Source organism: Balearica regulorum, chromosome 12 (genome assembly GCF_011004875.1).
Source record: "Balearica regulorum gibbericeps isolate bBalReg1 chromosome 12, bBalReg1.pri, whole genome shotgun sequence".
Taxonomy (NCBI): Eukaryota; Metazoa; Chordata; class Aves; order Gruiformes; family Gruidae; genus Balearica; species Balearica regulorum.
The window spans coordinates 3347466-3364775 of record NC_046195.1 but is presented as its reverse complement, the minus strand read 5'-3'; the positions used below and the strand labels follow the sequence as shown (position 1 = coordinate 3364775).

The following is a 17310-nucleotide window of genomic DNA, read 5'->3' as shown; positions in this document are numbered from 1 at the left end:
AATGCATAAAACATTAATGATACATTTTCATATACTGATAGGATTTTGGGAACTGACACTTTGGGAGACAGATCAGTAGCTCATGTAAGCCAATAATCTTATTTCCCCTATAAAATTTTCCAGGATCAAAATCCATCTGCACTAGGCCAGTTGCAAAAAACCATGAAGACATTCTTCTGTGCTTGCTCTTAGCTATGAAGTTTTAATTGAACTGTGATGACTTATAGCACAAAACTGTGAAAATCATGGATTCAATCAGTTTCCATAGACATATTTATTGCAGTATGATTTTAAAATTATGCATTATCTATATATATTTTAAAAGTGTTCAGGTTTATTCAAAAAACCCCAATCCTATTGAAAACATAGCAGCAATTATCAATAATATGCCACAAAAAACATGTCAGAGCAAAAACATTTCTGTGCCTTCATGCTCTCTCACTCAGAAACAAATACTTGTTTTAGGCCAAATCTCAAGAGCGTGTATGTCCTATTCACTAGTTCTCATTATTACAGCCTGATCAAATAGAACAGCAAGAATTTTAAGTACTCGTGACTTCCCTAAGGGACAGGACTAACACACTTCCTTCATGATCACCACATCATATATCTGTACAGATATTTACCTTTTGTGGTAAAGATTTAAAACTTAATATAACTTCTGATGAACAGAAACAAAAACTATGCATTTTTAAATAGCAGAGCAGCTGAGTTTCTGCAATACAAATCCTTCTAGTGGAAAGAGAGATTAATCCTCAAAGAGTTAACATAAATTATAGGCATACGTCTCTATGCCAGAGCCAAAATACCGAAAATTACAATACACAATCTTCTAGCAATCCCAGACTAGAAACATGCCAATACTTTGCATAACACAAGACCCCATGTACAGTGCAGCACACACATGCTGTTTCTACTCAGACTCATGAATTTTAACTGCAGGCTGATACAAACAAAACTCATTAGAACTTGTTAGTAAAAGAGAAAAAATGGCATAAGTTCAAAAAGATGTAATCTTTAATCAGCATAAAATTTGTTGTTCATTTTTAGTACCATGCATAGGAACGGTGTGAAGAACATTCCATGTGCCATAAATATATCCACATGAAAGAGTTAACCTAATATAATTTCAGAGTAAAGCATACATAAAATTAAAGCAGTAACAAGGCTCTCAAGATGATGAGAAATCAAACTAAAGACTTGTAGTTGCTGTAAATCATATACATACCTGCATTCCTCAGCAAGAATGTTTTCTTTAAGTAGTAGTAGTAGTTTCTAGTAGCTCTACAGTTCTGTCATATCTCCAAGTAATTTTTTAGTATCGATTGGTGAGGTACAGAACAGACTCATTCTCCAAACCAGACACATGCAAGCACATACACTAAACCTAAGCTCAGAAGCATTTTGCTGAAGTAAACCAACAGCTAGAAAGGAAGGAAGAAAAAAATACCAACTCACCCACTGTACTCACTCACACAATTCCCCATTAAAGGAAATTCTTTCAGGGCCTTCTTGAGTCTTTTAATCATGTCTTGAAACTCTGGCGAGCCATTGATTCCACAGTGTTCTGATGTGCTACAAGTTGTGCAAGCTGTAAGCAACAGGGCTGAACTCTGCACAGAGTGATACACCTACTGCACCTTAATGTTTACCTTTGGGGGTTGGTCCCAGGGACTTGCCAAAGCGCCCCAGGAAACCAGGCAGTTACAGCCCTGCCTTCTTAACTCTTCTGCTGCCTTCCTGGCTGAAAAATAGTTCAGAGTCTACTACATCACTGTTTTGGTATGACAACTATGGTCTTAGTCATGTTAATTAGTTAAGGAAAAGCAGGTTCAAATTTCAAGGGGAGTGAAGAACTTAGACTAACCTACTCTTAAAAGTAAGCGAATCTCTCAAAGCTGTATTCCAATCAGTTTTAGTGTCTGAATCTAATACACTTTAAATCACAGCAATTAAATCTCAGGCCATGAAATCTGTGGGGAAATGCTTCCCCGTAGCTTAACAGTAAAGATGGAGAGATCAAGCATACATACGCAGCACGCTGACTCAGGGACCAAAATGCCAGCTCGTAATCAGCTCCAACATAACACAGGAGGAGCAAAAGGGGAAAACATCCTCACTAAGCTACAAGAACCACATTCCCAATTGTTTTTGCTTCATGAAAAGTCTAAACAGTTAAAACTACTAGTTTTTGAGAAAAGTAGGGCAGCTGATAAACAAGCAGTTCTTGAGATTAGAACCATTAAAGCCCAGTAACTTTCTATCTGCATGTTGATAGGAAGCAATACTTAAAGCTATCTCCTTATTTGGGATATTTATACATTTTGCCAGGACAGATGCTTTGATGCCTTGCATAAGAGCACATAGTTAGCTTTTGCCATAGTGGGCGCAGCCTCTTCTGTCCAAGCCTTTTTCTTTTCTCTTTTTTATTTCAAAAGCAAACTTCATAGGAAATTAATTACCATAGAGAACTCTGCTCCTCGGGCACATGCGACTGAAACTAAACATCTATTCAGTTAATAGAGGGAGCAGCCCTCTGCACACAGAGAACACATTTGTTTTCCTAAGCAGCTGAGATGATGTACAGCAAAAAAACTTGCCATAAAAAAGACTGTCCTTCCAATAACATCCCACTGAATTCACATACCTGTCATTCACGTATGCACAAGCTCAAAGTTGTTTTAAAAGTGCTTTTTTTTTTTCTGCAGGGACAAATGCCCCTAACCTCATCCCTCAGGCTCTCCTCCTTCAGTTTTTGGAGAATAGCCAGAAGATGATGTGGTCTAACTTGCCTCGGTCTTTTGGGAATAGTAAGAATCCAGAAAGCAGCCTGCGTAGTGTGTTAATTGTTGTAAGGACAGTGGAATCACAGCTATTGTGTGACCTGTGTTTTCCTCTATTCAGAGCACGCCTTCTCAATTACAGTAACTAATAAACAGCAATGAATATGAAGGAGATAAAGTGGAATACTTATAAGAAGTGATTCTGAGAGTGCATTCCCAAATTAGGGTCAGATCGGAGAGGTCAAGCTGAGGGAGTGCAGTTCTATGTAAGACAGCACATAAATCCAAGTGGCAGAAATCACTAAGAGAAGCACAGAGAAAAGACGATGCGGCCTTAGACCCAGCTGAGACTCTGATCTCTTCCCTGAGTGGGCATCAGCAAAGCAGTAATCGATGGCAGTCATACAGTTTGAGATGAGAGAGCCTGACAAGGAAGATGACTTAGTTTTACACACACACACAAAAAAAAATCTGTGTAACTCAGATATATTTGGTTTCAAAGAGATCCCTTTTGAGATCCCCTCAGGCCCTACACTTTTAAGCTAATATAAAGCCTAAATTGACTCAATAATGCTTGAGGAAAAATGCAGAGGTTAATGGCTTGAGGGTGGTCAAAGGCCACCTTACACAGGAACTTCCACTGAGAACACAGACCACTTTATTTCTGTACAACACTGAGCAAAGATGAACAGTGCTCGGGTTTCAGAGAACATTACGGGTACAGAAAACCCATTCCAGTGGCTCACGCAGTTCAGTTCCTCATCACCGCCATTAGCCAGAAATAGGCACTTAAGAATAAAGTGAAAGAAACTTCTCAAATGACAATCTGAAATAACTAAGCCATAAAGTTTATTCCTAATTCTTATTATTTAGAAGTTGGCTTAGTCTTGAAGCATGAGAATTTATATTATTTTTTTTAAAATCTGGTATAATGTGATGTTTGCATGGATAATGGGAATACATTTCATAATCCAGTAAAGACATCCTGCTTAGCTCTTTAGTGTCAGTGAAACCTAATGGCAATGAGTTCCACAGATTAACCGTGCATTATAAAAAAAAAGTTTTTCTTTCTAAAGTTCTCAGTCTTCGCATTTTACAGACTGTATTAGAGGAATTAAGAACAGTAATAGTGATTTACAATTTCTTCATCTAAATTTATAAAATAATAAATGGTAAAATTCATTCTACTTGGTTCTTTAAGTCCTCAGTGTTTACAAATCTTCACATAAAATCTTACCAAACTTTTGCTTAATGAGCATGAATAATTTCCAATTCTGTTAGCATATAAATATTCTAGAGAAAAATCTCCCAGAAGTTTTTCATTGGTGAAACAGGGTAACATAGATGGCTAATGCTCTTCAAAGCATTGCTGAGTAAGGTAAAAAAACTTTGCTGATACCTAGAAAAAAGCAAATCAAGATAGATTTGGAGAGAAGGGGGAGTTGACAATTCCACCTGAACTTTTCAGGTGAGAATTTCTCCCATTTCAGTAGACTTGCTCAAGCAAGAATTTTCTTTTCAGCTGTAACATCCTTGAATTCCCCTCACCAATTTATACAAGCTACACTTAAAAGGTTTGGATTCAGGTGAGAACCTTAAGACTTATACAAGAGGTCCTCTAAACTGGAAAGCACTTTGTTTTAAACAGAGCCCTACTGTGATTTAAAAGATTTTGTTCTCAAGTAGTTTCTGAAGTGGCTGTGGAATCTGCAGGATTGGATCAATGACAGTGATAAAGTGGAATGTGGCAGTGGTGGTTATTCCTGCCTATCTCTGGATGCGATCCTGATCTTAATATACGACGACATCTTTGAAGAACAATGATTCCAGTTGTTTTTACTGAGTAATCTGTTACAACATTCGTATTTCTGTAGATATACAGAGCACTCAAGAGTCATTTCACGGCTCCTGTCCCACTGAATCAAGAGAGCCTACACGTAAGCTCCATTCCCTATGCTGTTCAGGTTCTCAAGGTCCAGGCCACCAGTGTTGTGCGCTGTGACACACCCCTAGCTCCAGTCGCTTCTATTTTTTGCCTTAAACAACAGTTAGTGGTGTAACAGATTACTAAAAAACCCACTGAAGAGATAAACCATTTGGGGCCTTATAAGTCTTGGTGCTCTACCTAACTCAGATTCCTGAAATCACATTTGGCTTACTGTATTTTAAGGCAAACAGTCTGAACAGTTGTCAGCAACCTCAAGGCAATCAGCACAACAAAAAGCATTTGAGGAACACATAGACTACTGAAACGCTTCCACGGCAGGCAGGAACTATGCACGTTTTTGGCCAGTTTTCTAAAGGATTCTCATCTGTCACTGACATTTATGTTAACTGCAGGAGCAGCAATCTGGCTGGAAGTTACTCAAGGTGAACTGTTTGTAAAATGATCGCTAGCTTAGTTTCAAATCCTTTTGACAAAGTTAACATTTTAGGAATTAGACTGGTAATCCCAACTTCAGCTATGAAGAAATGCTTTCTTATCTAGACTATAATGGAATCAATATACTGACCTCACTACTTGATGGAAGAATTTCAGTAAATATAGTTTTACCTTTGGTTCATCCAAGTCTGGCCCAAAGATCCTATAAAGGAAAGTTATGTCTGACTTGTAGCTATGAACGGAAACTATTCAGTTTAATAGATAACTGAAATGGAAATGGCTGTGCACAAATCAGTTGTGCCTTGATTTACAAAGGCACTGCCATCTAAAACGGTGCTGAATAAGGTTTTAGCTCAGCTCTGATGTGATTTATGAAGATAGGAAAGGAAGAATCAGAAGGCTGCGCTGAGGAAACATCTCAATCTAAAAAGCTGCTAGTGGGTATAAGCAGTGATCTCTCAATGAAGGAGAAGAGAAACCTTTATCTTGTGAAACTCCAATAGCAACAGCGTGATCCACTAGATAACAAAGCCTTTGAGGAACCTTTTTTTAAAACTCAGTATGAATTCCACACGCTGTGCTGTACCACCTTTATCAATTACGACAACTTAGGCCAGAAATATCATGTTTTCTTTCAGAGGTCAGTTTTAGGTTTTGCCTGAGAACAACTGCTGCATCATGTACTGCAGGTGTTCTAAGAATACCTGATTTTCGTTCCCATTAATGATAAAACTGATGTGGCTGCTGATTTTTACCAAAATTTAATCTATCTACACATTTTTGGTAAATTTAATACATTAGTATTTGCTAGCTCCTTTTGAACAACCTCATGTGCATCCTGGCATCAAACAGAAAGAAACAGTCACGTGGATAAACCAAACCAAGTTCTTTTGTGTAACAGAGGGATAGTTTTCAGCTTTCCAAAGAACTGAGTATTTTGCAAGTACTGTTCAAAAGGAAAAACTGACCTTTCTAGTGATAACTTTAAATACCTTCAGCCCTGTTTTGTGGTTGCGTTATCAATCTTTAGCAGCTTTGTAATCCATTGCCAAATAAGGAAATATTGCATCTTCATTTAATTTGCTTTCAAGACCCCCCAGTAATCTGACATTTTTGAAGCTTATCTTATTTTCCAGGTCATCAGTTTGGTGTTTCAGTGAGCTTACTGTTGTTGGCATTCTGAGTTAGAAAAGCATAATTGATTGCTATCTTCATGTCTTCTGTTTTCCTCTAAGCCTCCGCAGGCTTAACTGAAGATTTTAAACATCTTTTCTGCGCACATATTTTAGCCTGAATTAACACTAACCTCTTACTAATACATGAAGAGTTAACACAAACCAAGTATAGCATTGTCTGTTACGTCTCCTGCTTGTGCAACAATGAAAGTTGACAACCCTGATTCTCGCCTATTAGGATATTACAAACAAAAGCCCAAACCCTTAAACAAAACAAAAAAACCACTTCAATTTTTGGCACTATAAGGTTTCAATTCATTTCTTCAACAATATTAAAAATTAAGTAAAAAACCCAAATAACTTAAGACATCAAATTGCATCAAGGCAACTGAATATAATAACTGAAGGGTAAAGATATCCACTGTCCAGTGTTCCCAGCACCTCAGTGCATTTTCTTTGAAATTTGTAGAAACCATAGAACAACATTGTTAGAAAGAGAAATTCCAATCCTAACATTTGGAAAATTCCAATTTTCACCAGTGAAAATTGTGAGCAATGGTTTTAGCCAATACTGCAGTGACTAGCAGAAAAATGGAGAGTAAACTTACTTTTTGGAATAAGTGAATGAGATAGGATAGAATGACCGATTGCCTTCAGTAGTAAGGGCAGAAGGTATTCCACTAATAGGGGAAAAATATCAAACGGGTAACAGCACCATCTCTAGGGTAGTCCAAGAACAAGTGCCAACTCTGACCACAGCCATTACCCTTTTACCACCCAGATAAGCAGCTGCTCCTTCCTGCCTGCTCCCCCTGTCAGATCAGCACATTGATCTGGCTGAAAAATAACTGCCAGATAACTGAAAAAAAAAATAACTGAAAAAGTTATCTGGCACGTGGATCACTTCCTCAGTCTGGTTCACCACAGGTAACCACATGAACTGTCTTGGCAGCACGAGAGCAGGGCACTAAGGAGGTGGGAGCAAGAGAATCTCCCGATGGCAATGTATTCGGTAACGCTGCTAAAAAAATGTTAGTACAACTTCATTTTCTCTAGGTTCCCCTGCAGATAATAGAAAAAAGGGGTTCCTCTGAACAGGGGTTGAGAGCACACACTTCTCCAATTCTTTCATTTGCTCTCTAAAGCTGCCTACTTCTCCCCATTTAATTTAGGGTAAGTCTAGAGAGACTAGACTCCTGTCAAGGGTTATTCTAGCCCTGGGTACATTCCCCACTGTCTTCAGCCTTAAACTGTAACATGCACTGTAAATACAGGGACATCCCCTTCTGTCATCACCCACACCCCTGCATTATTGTGGTGCTGCACATCTTGAGAGATGCTGAATGCTTACAGCTCCTACTGACTTTAATACTTTGTGGAAGTGCTTAATGTTTCTGAAACTCACACCTACAATTTGTACTGGATTTTTTTTTTAACTCTATTTGTTAAATTTTCATGTACTTTTTTCTTTTTTTTTAAAATAAAATTCTGGACCCTGAGATTGCAGTTCATCTGAGTCTGCAGAAACAGACAGTACACCAAGATTTTGGAGACCATCCTATCTTGTATTTGGGGCAGTTACTTCAAATGCACATCTACAGAAACCAGCTTTACATCATACTAAGATAAACCCTATCACTGTCTTGCATTACAAAACCCAAAGCTTTCCATGTCTGACAAAAGGCAAATAGTCTGGAAAGTAATCCTGATCTTCAGTGGAATGCTGTATCAGTGTTCCCAAGATGAGATATAAAAGTGATTTAATTACCCTTGGTGCAAATGGTCACTCTCGGTTAAAGATATTTTACTTTAAGGCAAACAGCAGTTCAATAAACTCAAATTATGCTCACAAAGAGATTTCTATTAGTTTGAGTCAACCTTAAAACCATTTTAACTAAAAGTCACTGCAACTTTCTTGTCTAGACAACAGAAAAAGAAAAACAACAAACACTGCCATGACAGATTTTCTGAGGCTCACACATAGCTCAAATTTTACAAAATTTTTAATTTCCTACCACTAGGTTATTGTTGTAATGAATTAAATAATGCAAGTTTGAAGCTCTTTTGGATTTGGTTTGTATAACAACACTGGAAGATGTATTCTAATACATCCACAGCAGTGGTCTGTACTCAGGGAAATGCATACTATGCCCACGTGACCGATTGCAATGAACATCTCCAGCCCTCTCAGGTTATGCACTATCATGAGCTGTGGGAACTCAGTGGTATGTTGAAAACAATGCTTTTCTGGAAATAAACATGGTTCTTTGTGTTCAGAGACAACAACAACACCCCCCCCCCCACCATGTGTACCCTTCGTAAGGGAACGAACAGACCTTTAAACTAACAGACCTAGAACATTCAACTACCATGAACTTATAGGACTAAAATAAAGATCTATTGGCCAAAGGCTTTCACAGAAATTAGAACAACAAATCATTTTAGCAAGTTATGATAAAAAATTAAAAGAGGAAATCACTGAACGAAATTGTCAGGTAGAAATGGAGCGACCAGCTCTACCGAATCCAATAGAGTTAGGGGACAAAATATATTCATCACTAAAGGTCTTGCAAAATGGAGATAGATCACTTCATAGATAATATAATTCTATTATTACTTTTTTACATGGTTTATTTTGGGAGTGCTGCAGTGACGCTGCAGTGTAGCATCAAGTTAATTAGCATCTCTTGTATTCTTGGGTATGTGAGATAAAGTTAGCACACCATCTTTTATGAGTCACAGATCTTAATTTCTATTATACTTTTCAACAGTTGCCTTCTATTTCTGCAGAGGAATTCTTTAGTTTCCTATAACATAAGAACACTTTCTTAAACTAGAAATTCAGGAAAATGTATCTGATTCAATGTAACATGGCTATCGTGACTTACTAGTGAATCTGCAGTACAAACTCCACATACCATTTCTAGTGGGTTTTTTTTAATCCCTTCTGATATCCAATATGCTTGAAGTTACCTAAAATAAATATATTCTGAAAAAGCTACACTTAATATAATAAACCTCCTTAATTTCTTCCCTTTTCAGCAGTATATACAGGATAGTTCACAACTGAGTAAGCGATTAAAAAAGATGAGCAGATTACCTTGGGATTTTCTTGGGAATCTGAGGCGGAGAGGAATGGCTCGCTATCTTCTGTTCAGAGCTCTCTGGAGACTTTTCCTGCATCTCTCCTTTGTCTTTTGCTAGCGCATCTGCGATAGCAGACTCCACTCCACTCTTGCTTTGATGGTCAGCCTTGGGTTCAGCTTGTGCCGGTTCACATCTATACATGAAAACAATTGACGGCTTCTCACTGGAGTCTGACTTTGCCTCACTGAACCAGTGATGACGTTGAACTGGAGGAGGGGGGAGCATATGTATAACCGTTCCATCAAGGCCCACCAATTTTCCTTTCTCTCTCTCTTTCTCCTTGTCTTCCTCATCGTCAGTTTTTCTGCGGCGGAAAAAACTCTTAAACGATATCCAGCGTTTGGGTTTCGCATCAGCAGCTCGGCGACCTTCTGAATGAAGGATCGACTCGGCCTCTGTTGACCTGGTGGGACTGTTTGGTTTGGTCCAATTGCTGAAATGCCTTTGCAACAAGTTACTTGCGTGATAGGGTGAAGAAGTGGACCGTGGAGGAGGAAATGGCGGTGCTTGCTCTGTTTTGGGACTTGTGGTATTTGGAGTGGCTCTCACTGGCTTTGGAGAGTGAGCGGCAACTGGCTGTGAAAGTGAATCTTTCTGCATTTTAATGGCAGTGTTTTCCACCGTCTTGGATGACTCCATTTCAGACTGTGATGTAAACAGAGATTTGGGTCGTACCAGGGTGTTTTTAGTGGCATCTGCATCAGGGGGTAAGGAATACAGTTCTTCAATGCTACAAGATTTGGGTCCGGACTGAGGTGTTTCTGGAGGAGACTGTGGCGGCTGGATAGAAGCCACAATCTGTGAAAGCACTGTGCTCGCATTCTCTCTGCTGCTGCTGCCGCCAACAGAAGCCTCTGGTGTTACATCTATTTTTGCTGCAGGCTCTTGTGTCGTCTTTTGAACTCTTGATGGGGAGCTGTGGTCAGAACTGTGACTTCTCTGTGGTGATATCTGACTTTTACTGAGACAGCTATTAAACTCCTGGACCTTCTGAGCCACAGAACCCAGCCTGCATTCAGAGCTATTAGTCACCCCTTTCACTTGGGAAAATTCAGTGGGTTTACTTCCTATGGTTTCAGTCATTTTGCTTTCTGTTTCTATTTCTTCATACGTGTGGCTTATTACACTAGTAGTTTTATCTTTGATAGATAGCTCTCCGCTGGTGCCTAGAAAACTTTTATAGATAGCCAGGTTATCATATGCATTCGGATTGATTACAATAGGAACTTTAATAGCATTTTTGGAACTCTTGGCATAAGTGGGCTCATCATGAATGATAATAGGAAAAGGTGGCATACCAGCATTATTGTAGCTGTTGAATTTTATCTCAGATAAATTGGGAGACTTAACCGGGATAGTTTTTGAAGAAACGTTTGTAGCTGTAGGTGAAGTAGGAGCTGACTTGTGGCTTGTCTTCCTGGGAGGAACAGAAGGTCCTGAGCTGTTAGCAATTAACTCCACCTTAGGTATCTTCTGTCTTGGACTAGTACTAGAAGTCCACACTTCTTGGTATCTGATTGCACTGGATTTTTTCAGATTAGCATTCACTCGTACAGGTGATCCTGCAGAGGATGTAATAGGTGTGCCTGGAGTTACAGGTGAGCTGGGGTTAGACGATGCATTTTTGGTTTCTGCGGTTTCAGTCTGATTCTCCTTACATTCATTGGTCATGGCAGCTGATACATCCACTATGGTATATGGCTTGCACACGGGTTGTTCCATATTCACCACCCTGTAAGGTTTAGCTTGCTCTTCCACAGGCACCAAATTTATAGTTACAGCTTGACCAGCAACATCTGAAGAACTTTTATTCTCTTGCTTATCAGTCTGCACAGCAATTTTGCCATCCTTCTCTTCCAGTCGAAGCGCAAGGACTGCCTTGTGTGTTTCTAGGCTTTTCGGAACATTTCTGGGAGCTTTTGACACATCCTTCACTTGTAGATTGTCACAAAGACTTTCATATTCTGGTTCAATCAATTTGAGGTCCTGAGGAGTACTAGGAGATAACCCTCCATTACAGAGCTTCTGTGAAGAACTGCTGGTTGTTCCAGAACGAGACTCTTCTGTCAAAGAAGAATCAGGAGATGTAGAATCAGAAGATACCATGCTCTGCATGCTCTCTTGCCCATAAAGAATCACAGTCTCTTCCCCATAACCATTCAAAATTTCATCATAACTGTCATCATAATCTACTGCACAGATCCGCTGGAGAGACTTGTTTCTAAGGGGCACGGTATTCCATTTTTTGTCAACACAGAACTGAACAGGAGATAGGGTGTTAGCTCTAAAATTAGCAAAGCGAGGTTGGCCCCTCATACGAATTTCCATTGCTAGTAACTCTTCATCGCTTTCATCCCAGCTCTCGTGCTCTTCTTGCATGCTGCCAAAAACCGTGTCATCCTCACTCTCATCTCCGCTAGAGAACTCTGGATAACAGAAACGTCCACCTTCATTACTTATTACTTCAGTGCTTCCACTCAGAATAACGTGCTTACTGTGTGAATCCTTCATTCCGCCCATCATGCAGCTTGGAGGGAGCTTTCTTTCTAATGATCTTTTATAACAATTATTTATTCTTCCCAAGAAGGTTTCTCTTGAGTTCATTTCATTTCCACTTAGCTGAGGTGTGGTATCCAAACCTGCTATCTCCTTCAAAACTTCTGTCAGTCCATTATTATTGTTATTTGGTATCTTACCTACACCATCATTGTTGCCATAAGGCCTGTGAACATGGCTGTAACCTTCAATTTCATCTTCGTTATTATTGTTCAGTGGTTTTTTGTTCAAGACAGCTTTGTTTCGGTTCCAACCTGCAGGCACCGATTTATTCTCACCATGATCCGGCGTGCTGATCTCGCCGCAGACGCCCTGCCCGTCTACCACCATCATGGTGGGTTTCACAGCTATAGTGGGTTTCTTTGCCACGGGTGGTCGGAAATTTCCTGTATTTCTTCCACGATGGCTGTTACTTTGGTTTGCATTGGTTTTCAGATTTCCATGCGAGAGGGGTTTTTTTTCAGATACTGGGGGTAACTGATGCAAGCTTTTAGGCTTGAAGCAGTTCTTACATTCACCAGGTTTCCAGACGTGTTCAGTGAAAGTGTTGCAAGCAGACATCTTCCCAGAGCTTTACGCTTGATGCCGTGCTGTTCAGTGCATGGTAGGAATTTCATCCATATGTTTTCACTCTGTTCAGTTAGGGTGGCTACTGTTTTGAGCAGTGATCATTCTGAAACACAAAAGAGAATGAGGATAAGAATGGGGAAAAAACAGGTTGATCATTACGCTCACATTTTCTACACTATGAATGACTCAGAATAAGCAAGTAGCCTTTTGCTGATGTCTTAGCTCTTTTTACATAAATTTATGTACAAAACTGTGTAACTGAAATGCAAAAAAGTAGCAAATATCATTTGTTTCACACATAAGGAATTAAAACTTTGGCAGCTAAGCCCTGTATTACTGAAAGCAAAGAGAGAGAGAGAGAGAAATGGCAATGACTGAGAATTTAGAATAATTCTCTTGACTAGTTCAGGACCATTGACCTTTAATTTTGCCCAATAAAACAAATGCTAGGAAGAGGATATAAAAGCGAAGATTAGTGCACATGGTTTTTAACATAACTAACTTAAACATGAGCCAGGAAAGTAAGAGTATGTTTACTCTCCTAAATGTAATTGAGATCATTTGTTTTAGCTTCAAACGGAATGAGCTCAGCTTAAGTGACAAAATATGTTCAAGCAATTCCAAGCTCTGCCATTTTAGTGCTTTTTTCATCAGAGTCACATTATAACTGGACAGGTATTTTGGTTGAAGGGAGAGGCCTGACTGATATCCTGGAAAAGTCAGATAAAAACGCTGGGGAAACCTTTCCAGAAAGTCACTGTTTCTTCTCCTTTAGCTTACAGTAGTGGCAATAAAATCCATTCTTATATCCTCAAAACAAAGCTATGGATTTTTAGTCCCTGATTTGTTTCACATGTAGCTTTTCTACCCATCCTCCCCCAAAATAACAATTGAAAAAGAATTGAAATTGACTCATTTGAAAAAGATTTTCCTGAAACGATCAGCCTTAAGTAAAAGCCAAACATGAATCTGCTCTGCTTTATAGTCTTTGGAGTATCCAGGATTTGAGAGTTTTGTGAATTAATGCTGGAAGATTTTAAGCCTTCTAAGCCAAATCCACAAGTCTGGTCTCTTCGTCACTGTTGCGTAACTCCAATTATTGGAGATATTTTACTGAGGTGGACGAATCTGTGTGTCTGCTGCTATGTCTGTAAACACAGGCATTGAAAATCAATAATTTTATATTCTTACAGGCTTCGGGTGAAAACATACTTGCTGATCACATAGGTACACTGAAAGGGCATTATTAGACACATTCTGTTAGAGATGCGGCTCTCTATAGAGCCAGTGGTTCGGAACCCAGCAGCAGGACAGCTATGCTGGCATTCACCACGGACACAAGTGGTTTTCATCAGCGTAGCAAACAATAGAAGCCATTAGTAAAACTGACACTTGTATGCATTTGTCAGTCTCCTCACGTACTGCTCTCTGTGTTTTGGCAAAGGGCTGTCCTATGCTGGAAGACTCAAATAGAGCAATCTTGTTCCAACAGCAGATGGGGCTGAAGTCTAACTCTATTAGAGCATCTTCAGACACATTTGTGGTACCAGGGCTATCATATTTCATACGTTGACTAAATATGTTTCCAGACAAAGCTTTTTGCCAAAAAGCTTTCTCTGTATGACCTAAGAGATAGAAAGTCTGCCAGATACAGATCAGCCCAAACTTTCAGCCTTTGTTTTACATATACAGAGGAAAGTGTCTTTGTATGTTTTTCATCGTTGCCAAGATTTGTTGCTTCAACACTTTGCAAGCCCATATACTGTAAGCAGAAAAATTACATTAAGAAATAATTCTCCTAAAATCAGAGAGAGTGTGCACATACTAGAATTTTATACCCTGGTTAGCTCCTTCGTGTATTTAACAAATAAAAGGAGTAAAGTTACACTAATGGGAGTCTAAACTAAATGTTTTCTTGGAAAATATACTTCTCCATTACATAAAACCTCCGAACAAACAATTTAAACAAAAGGGTTAGTGCACGCGCGTGTGGTTTTTAAGATTTAACTGGGTGATATTATTTGTCCGAAATGGCATAAACTGCACTTGCTCTAGAATCTTATCACAAACCAGAGAGCTTTATGGCCTTCCAAGCTAAGCATTTTCACTAATAACATCGGGGTAGAAATGAGAAAGCACTCTATTGTGCACCTTCACATGACTACATTTTTATGTTTTTACTGCTGGCTGTACTCACACTCATTTGCTGAGATACACTGATACTAATCAGTTTTCCTCTAACCCAAACGAGTGCTACACTCAACACATGAATGTGAACTACGGGAACCTTAGCAGAACCACAACACAACGCCCCAGTCAGGAATAAAAACTACGGTGTGGCCATAGGTTTGTGCAAACGTACATCGAACGTCCCAGGAGTACACCACCTGCAGCAATTTGGCTTAAAAATAAAATACACCTTGACGTGTCCATGTAAATGCAGACACGTAACTCATGTACGGAAACTACTTAAGACATGTATAGACAGACGCAGAGATATTGCTTTTCAACACCTAATGGAAACAGTTTAAACACAACCATGCTCTCTAACGTGATTTTTGACACAGCCTGTGAAACAGGCAAGAGCCACTGACTTCTCAGGTTTGTAAACTACAGCTGGGTTTCCAGTTGCCTTGGGCACATGCAGGATGAGCAGTTCCTGTAGCATGCTTTGAGATTGCCTGCAGCTGTAACAAAGAGGAAATACGCATCTTCAAACAAGAGGAAATGTATGTTAAAAACCCCACAAAAGAATTCCAACATTGTGCTATTTCTAGACTCAAAATCAGAAGCGCTCCTATGCTATCTATTTCAAATTAAATTCACAGTGACCTTTCTATGTCTAAACAAGTATTTGCATTCTAACAAAAATTCAGGCAGTTTCTTCATTGCTACACAACTAAAAGCAATTTTTCTGATGTTTTCCTCTCCCTTTAAAGAAAATACATTTACTGTTTCAACTACAGATTCCCTATAATGAGTGATAATTATAGCAAAAGTGATTATGAGCGATAACAGAAACAAAACCTTCTTTCGGTATGAAAAACCATAAAACAATTCTTCACATGTTCAGGCTGCTGCTTCCATTGCTGTTAACAACAGCTGCCACTTGGTAGGGGGCAGCAGAGCCCACTGCAGGGAATGAAAACACACACAAATCCAAGGAGAAGAAAATACCCTGCCATGGTTCAGTTCTAGGCTCTTGCCCTACTCTTCAAAACAAGCAAGGTCAACCAGAGATGCGGGCAGTCACGCACCAGATCTCTTAAGCCACTGTAGCAATTTGGTGTCTTTTCTTCCCTAACTTCCCTGCTTCCGTGACAGCCCATTGAACTGCTAAGGAACAGGAACGTGTACTCTGCAGAGCTCCTGGCTCTTCTGAAACAAATAGTTCGGATGAAAGAAGTTACTTGAAGATACTCAATCTCTGCAAAATCAAGGCAATAACAACCTCAGATGTTAAATACAAAACAGCATTAGGCTTCCAAAGAAAGCAGTAACAGTAAATGCGTAATATCAACATTGTGCATTTCATGCCTGTATCTCAAAGCCTTCTATGTAAGTTGATAAACATTAACTATTCACGATTTATACACGGAAACAACTGCAGTGCAGTGACGCTAAGTAACTAAAATTCACCAAGTGAGTCACAACGACAGGAACAAGTACAGACAGACAAGCTCCACTCCTAATGCGGTGCTGCAGCCAGCAGATCGTGATGCTTCCTTCGCTAAATGGTTGAGTCAGCACAGATAGTTTGTCAGCTTTAAAGGCCGCATCGCTCTTCGTGTAAATGAGAATAATGCTCCTCATTTCAGCAGATACACAACTGCATGCAGGAAGGCTTAGTCTGGCCCTGCTAAGTTGATATCAGGCAAACAGACATGCAAAAGCAGATTTCACTTCCCAGGTGAGAGGGAGAAGATGGCAGATTGGAGTCGCAGTGCAAAGTAGTAGTGATCAGCTGAGACATCCTCATGTCAGGAGACTGAACCTTGCACAGAAATGCACTAGTATTTTTGTGGCTTTTATTTGTTGATATCATCTTTGTTGCGTGCACAAAGATAGTAATAAACATGTATTTCAGGCATTTTCCCTTTCTTTTAAGTAATTTTAGGCTGGCGGGTCTCCTTTAGATGCATGCTGGCTGAATCACAATGAAGGCCTTCTCCAGCAATACTTTATACTAACATAATCCAATTAAAAGGAACTTAATTGGTGTGCAACATTCCCTACAATTTCAACATTTTAAAAATGAATAGTCTCAGTAAGTACCAGATGGTGACACGTACTAATTAATCAGGCCTGCTCAATGAATGAGCATATTAAAATGAATGCACCTATTAGACATGTGTTTTCAATGCTGTATGCTGCAAAAAAACCTCCCCTTAAATGAATGCCTGCTGTATTACGGAGCAATACGCACAAGTGTGCATTTCCTCATTTCTAATTGTAACATTATCACTCTGATCTCTTCTTGGATCACTAGATACTTGGTACGGATTTCCTTTTGTTTGTCCTCCTCCAGAGTAAAGGCATTTAACTTTAGCATTGCTATCCATGAAAACGGGCTTGCAATTTTTATGCTGCAGAATAAATTGCATTGATGAGCTTTCTTGTCAGACAACAGTCCAATAAATCGCTACCGAACAACCCGCGAACCTCTCGCCATTGGCAGGCATGTCCTCAGACTGAA

At 39.4% G+C, this 17310-nt stretch overlaps 1 protein-coding gene and 1 long non-coding RNA gene across 10 annotated transcripts in view; one reads left to right on the top strand and one right to left on the bottom strand.

Moving 5' to 3' along the window:
* PEAK1 (pseudopodium enriched atypical kinase 1) overlaps positions 1–17310 on the bottom strand; it is a 118520-nt gene that overhangs the window by 26497 nt on the left and 74713 nt on the right. For 8 of the 9 annotated variants that reach the window (XM_075764695.1, XM_075764698.1, XM_075764699.1 and 5 more), the window contains 2 exons: positions 9442–12717; positions 1459–1575 (listed from right to left, as the gene is read on the bottom strand). In XM_075764695.1, coding sequence (XP_075620810.1) covers positions 1459–1575; positions 9442–12605 — 3281 coding nt within the window. In that variant the 5' untranslated portion in view covers positions 12606–12717. The remainder of the gene's footprint in view (positions 1–1458; positions 1576–9441; positions 12718–17310) is intronic. The other variant, XM_075764703.1, reaches the window with a different exon arrangement.
* The window catches only part of LOC142603520 (uncharacterized), a 45360-nt gene that overhangs the window by 7253 nt on the left and 20797 nt on the right, over positions 1–17310 (top strand). The gene's annotated exons all lie outside the window — the stretch shown is intronic.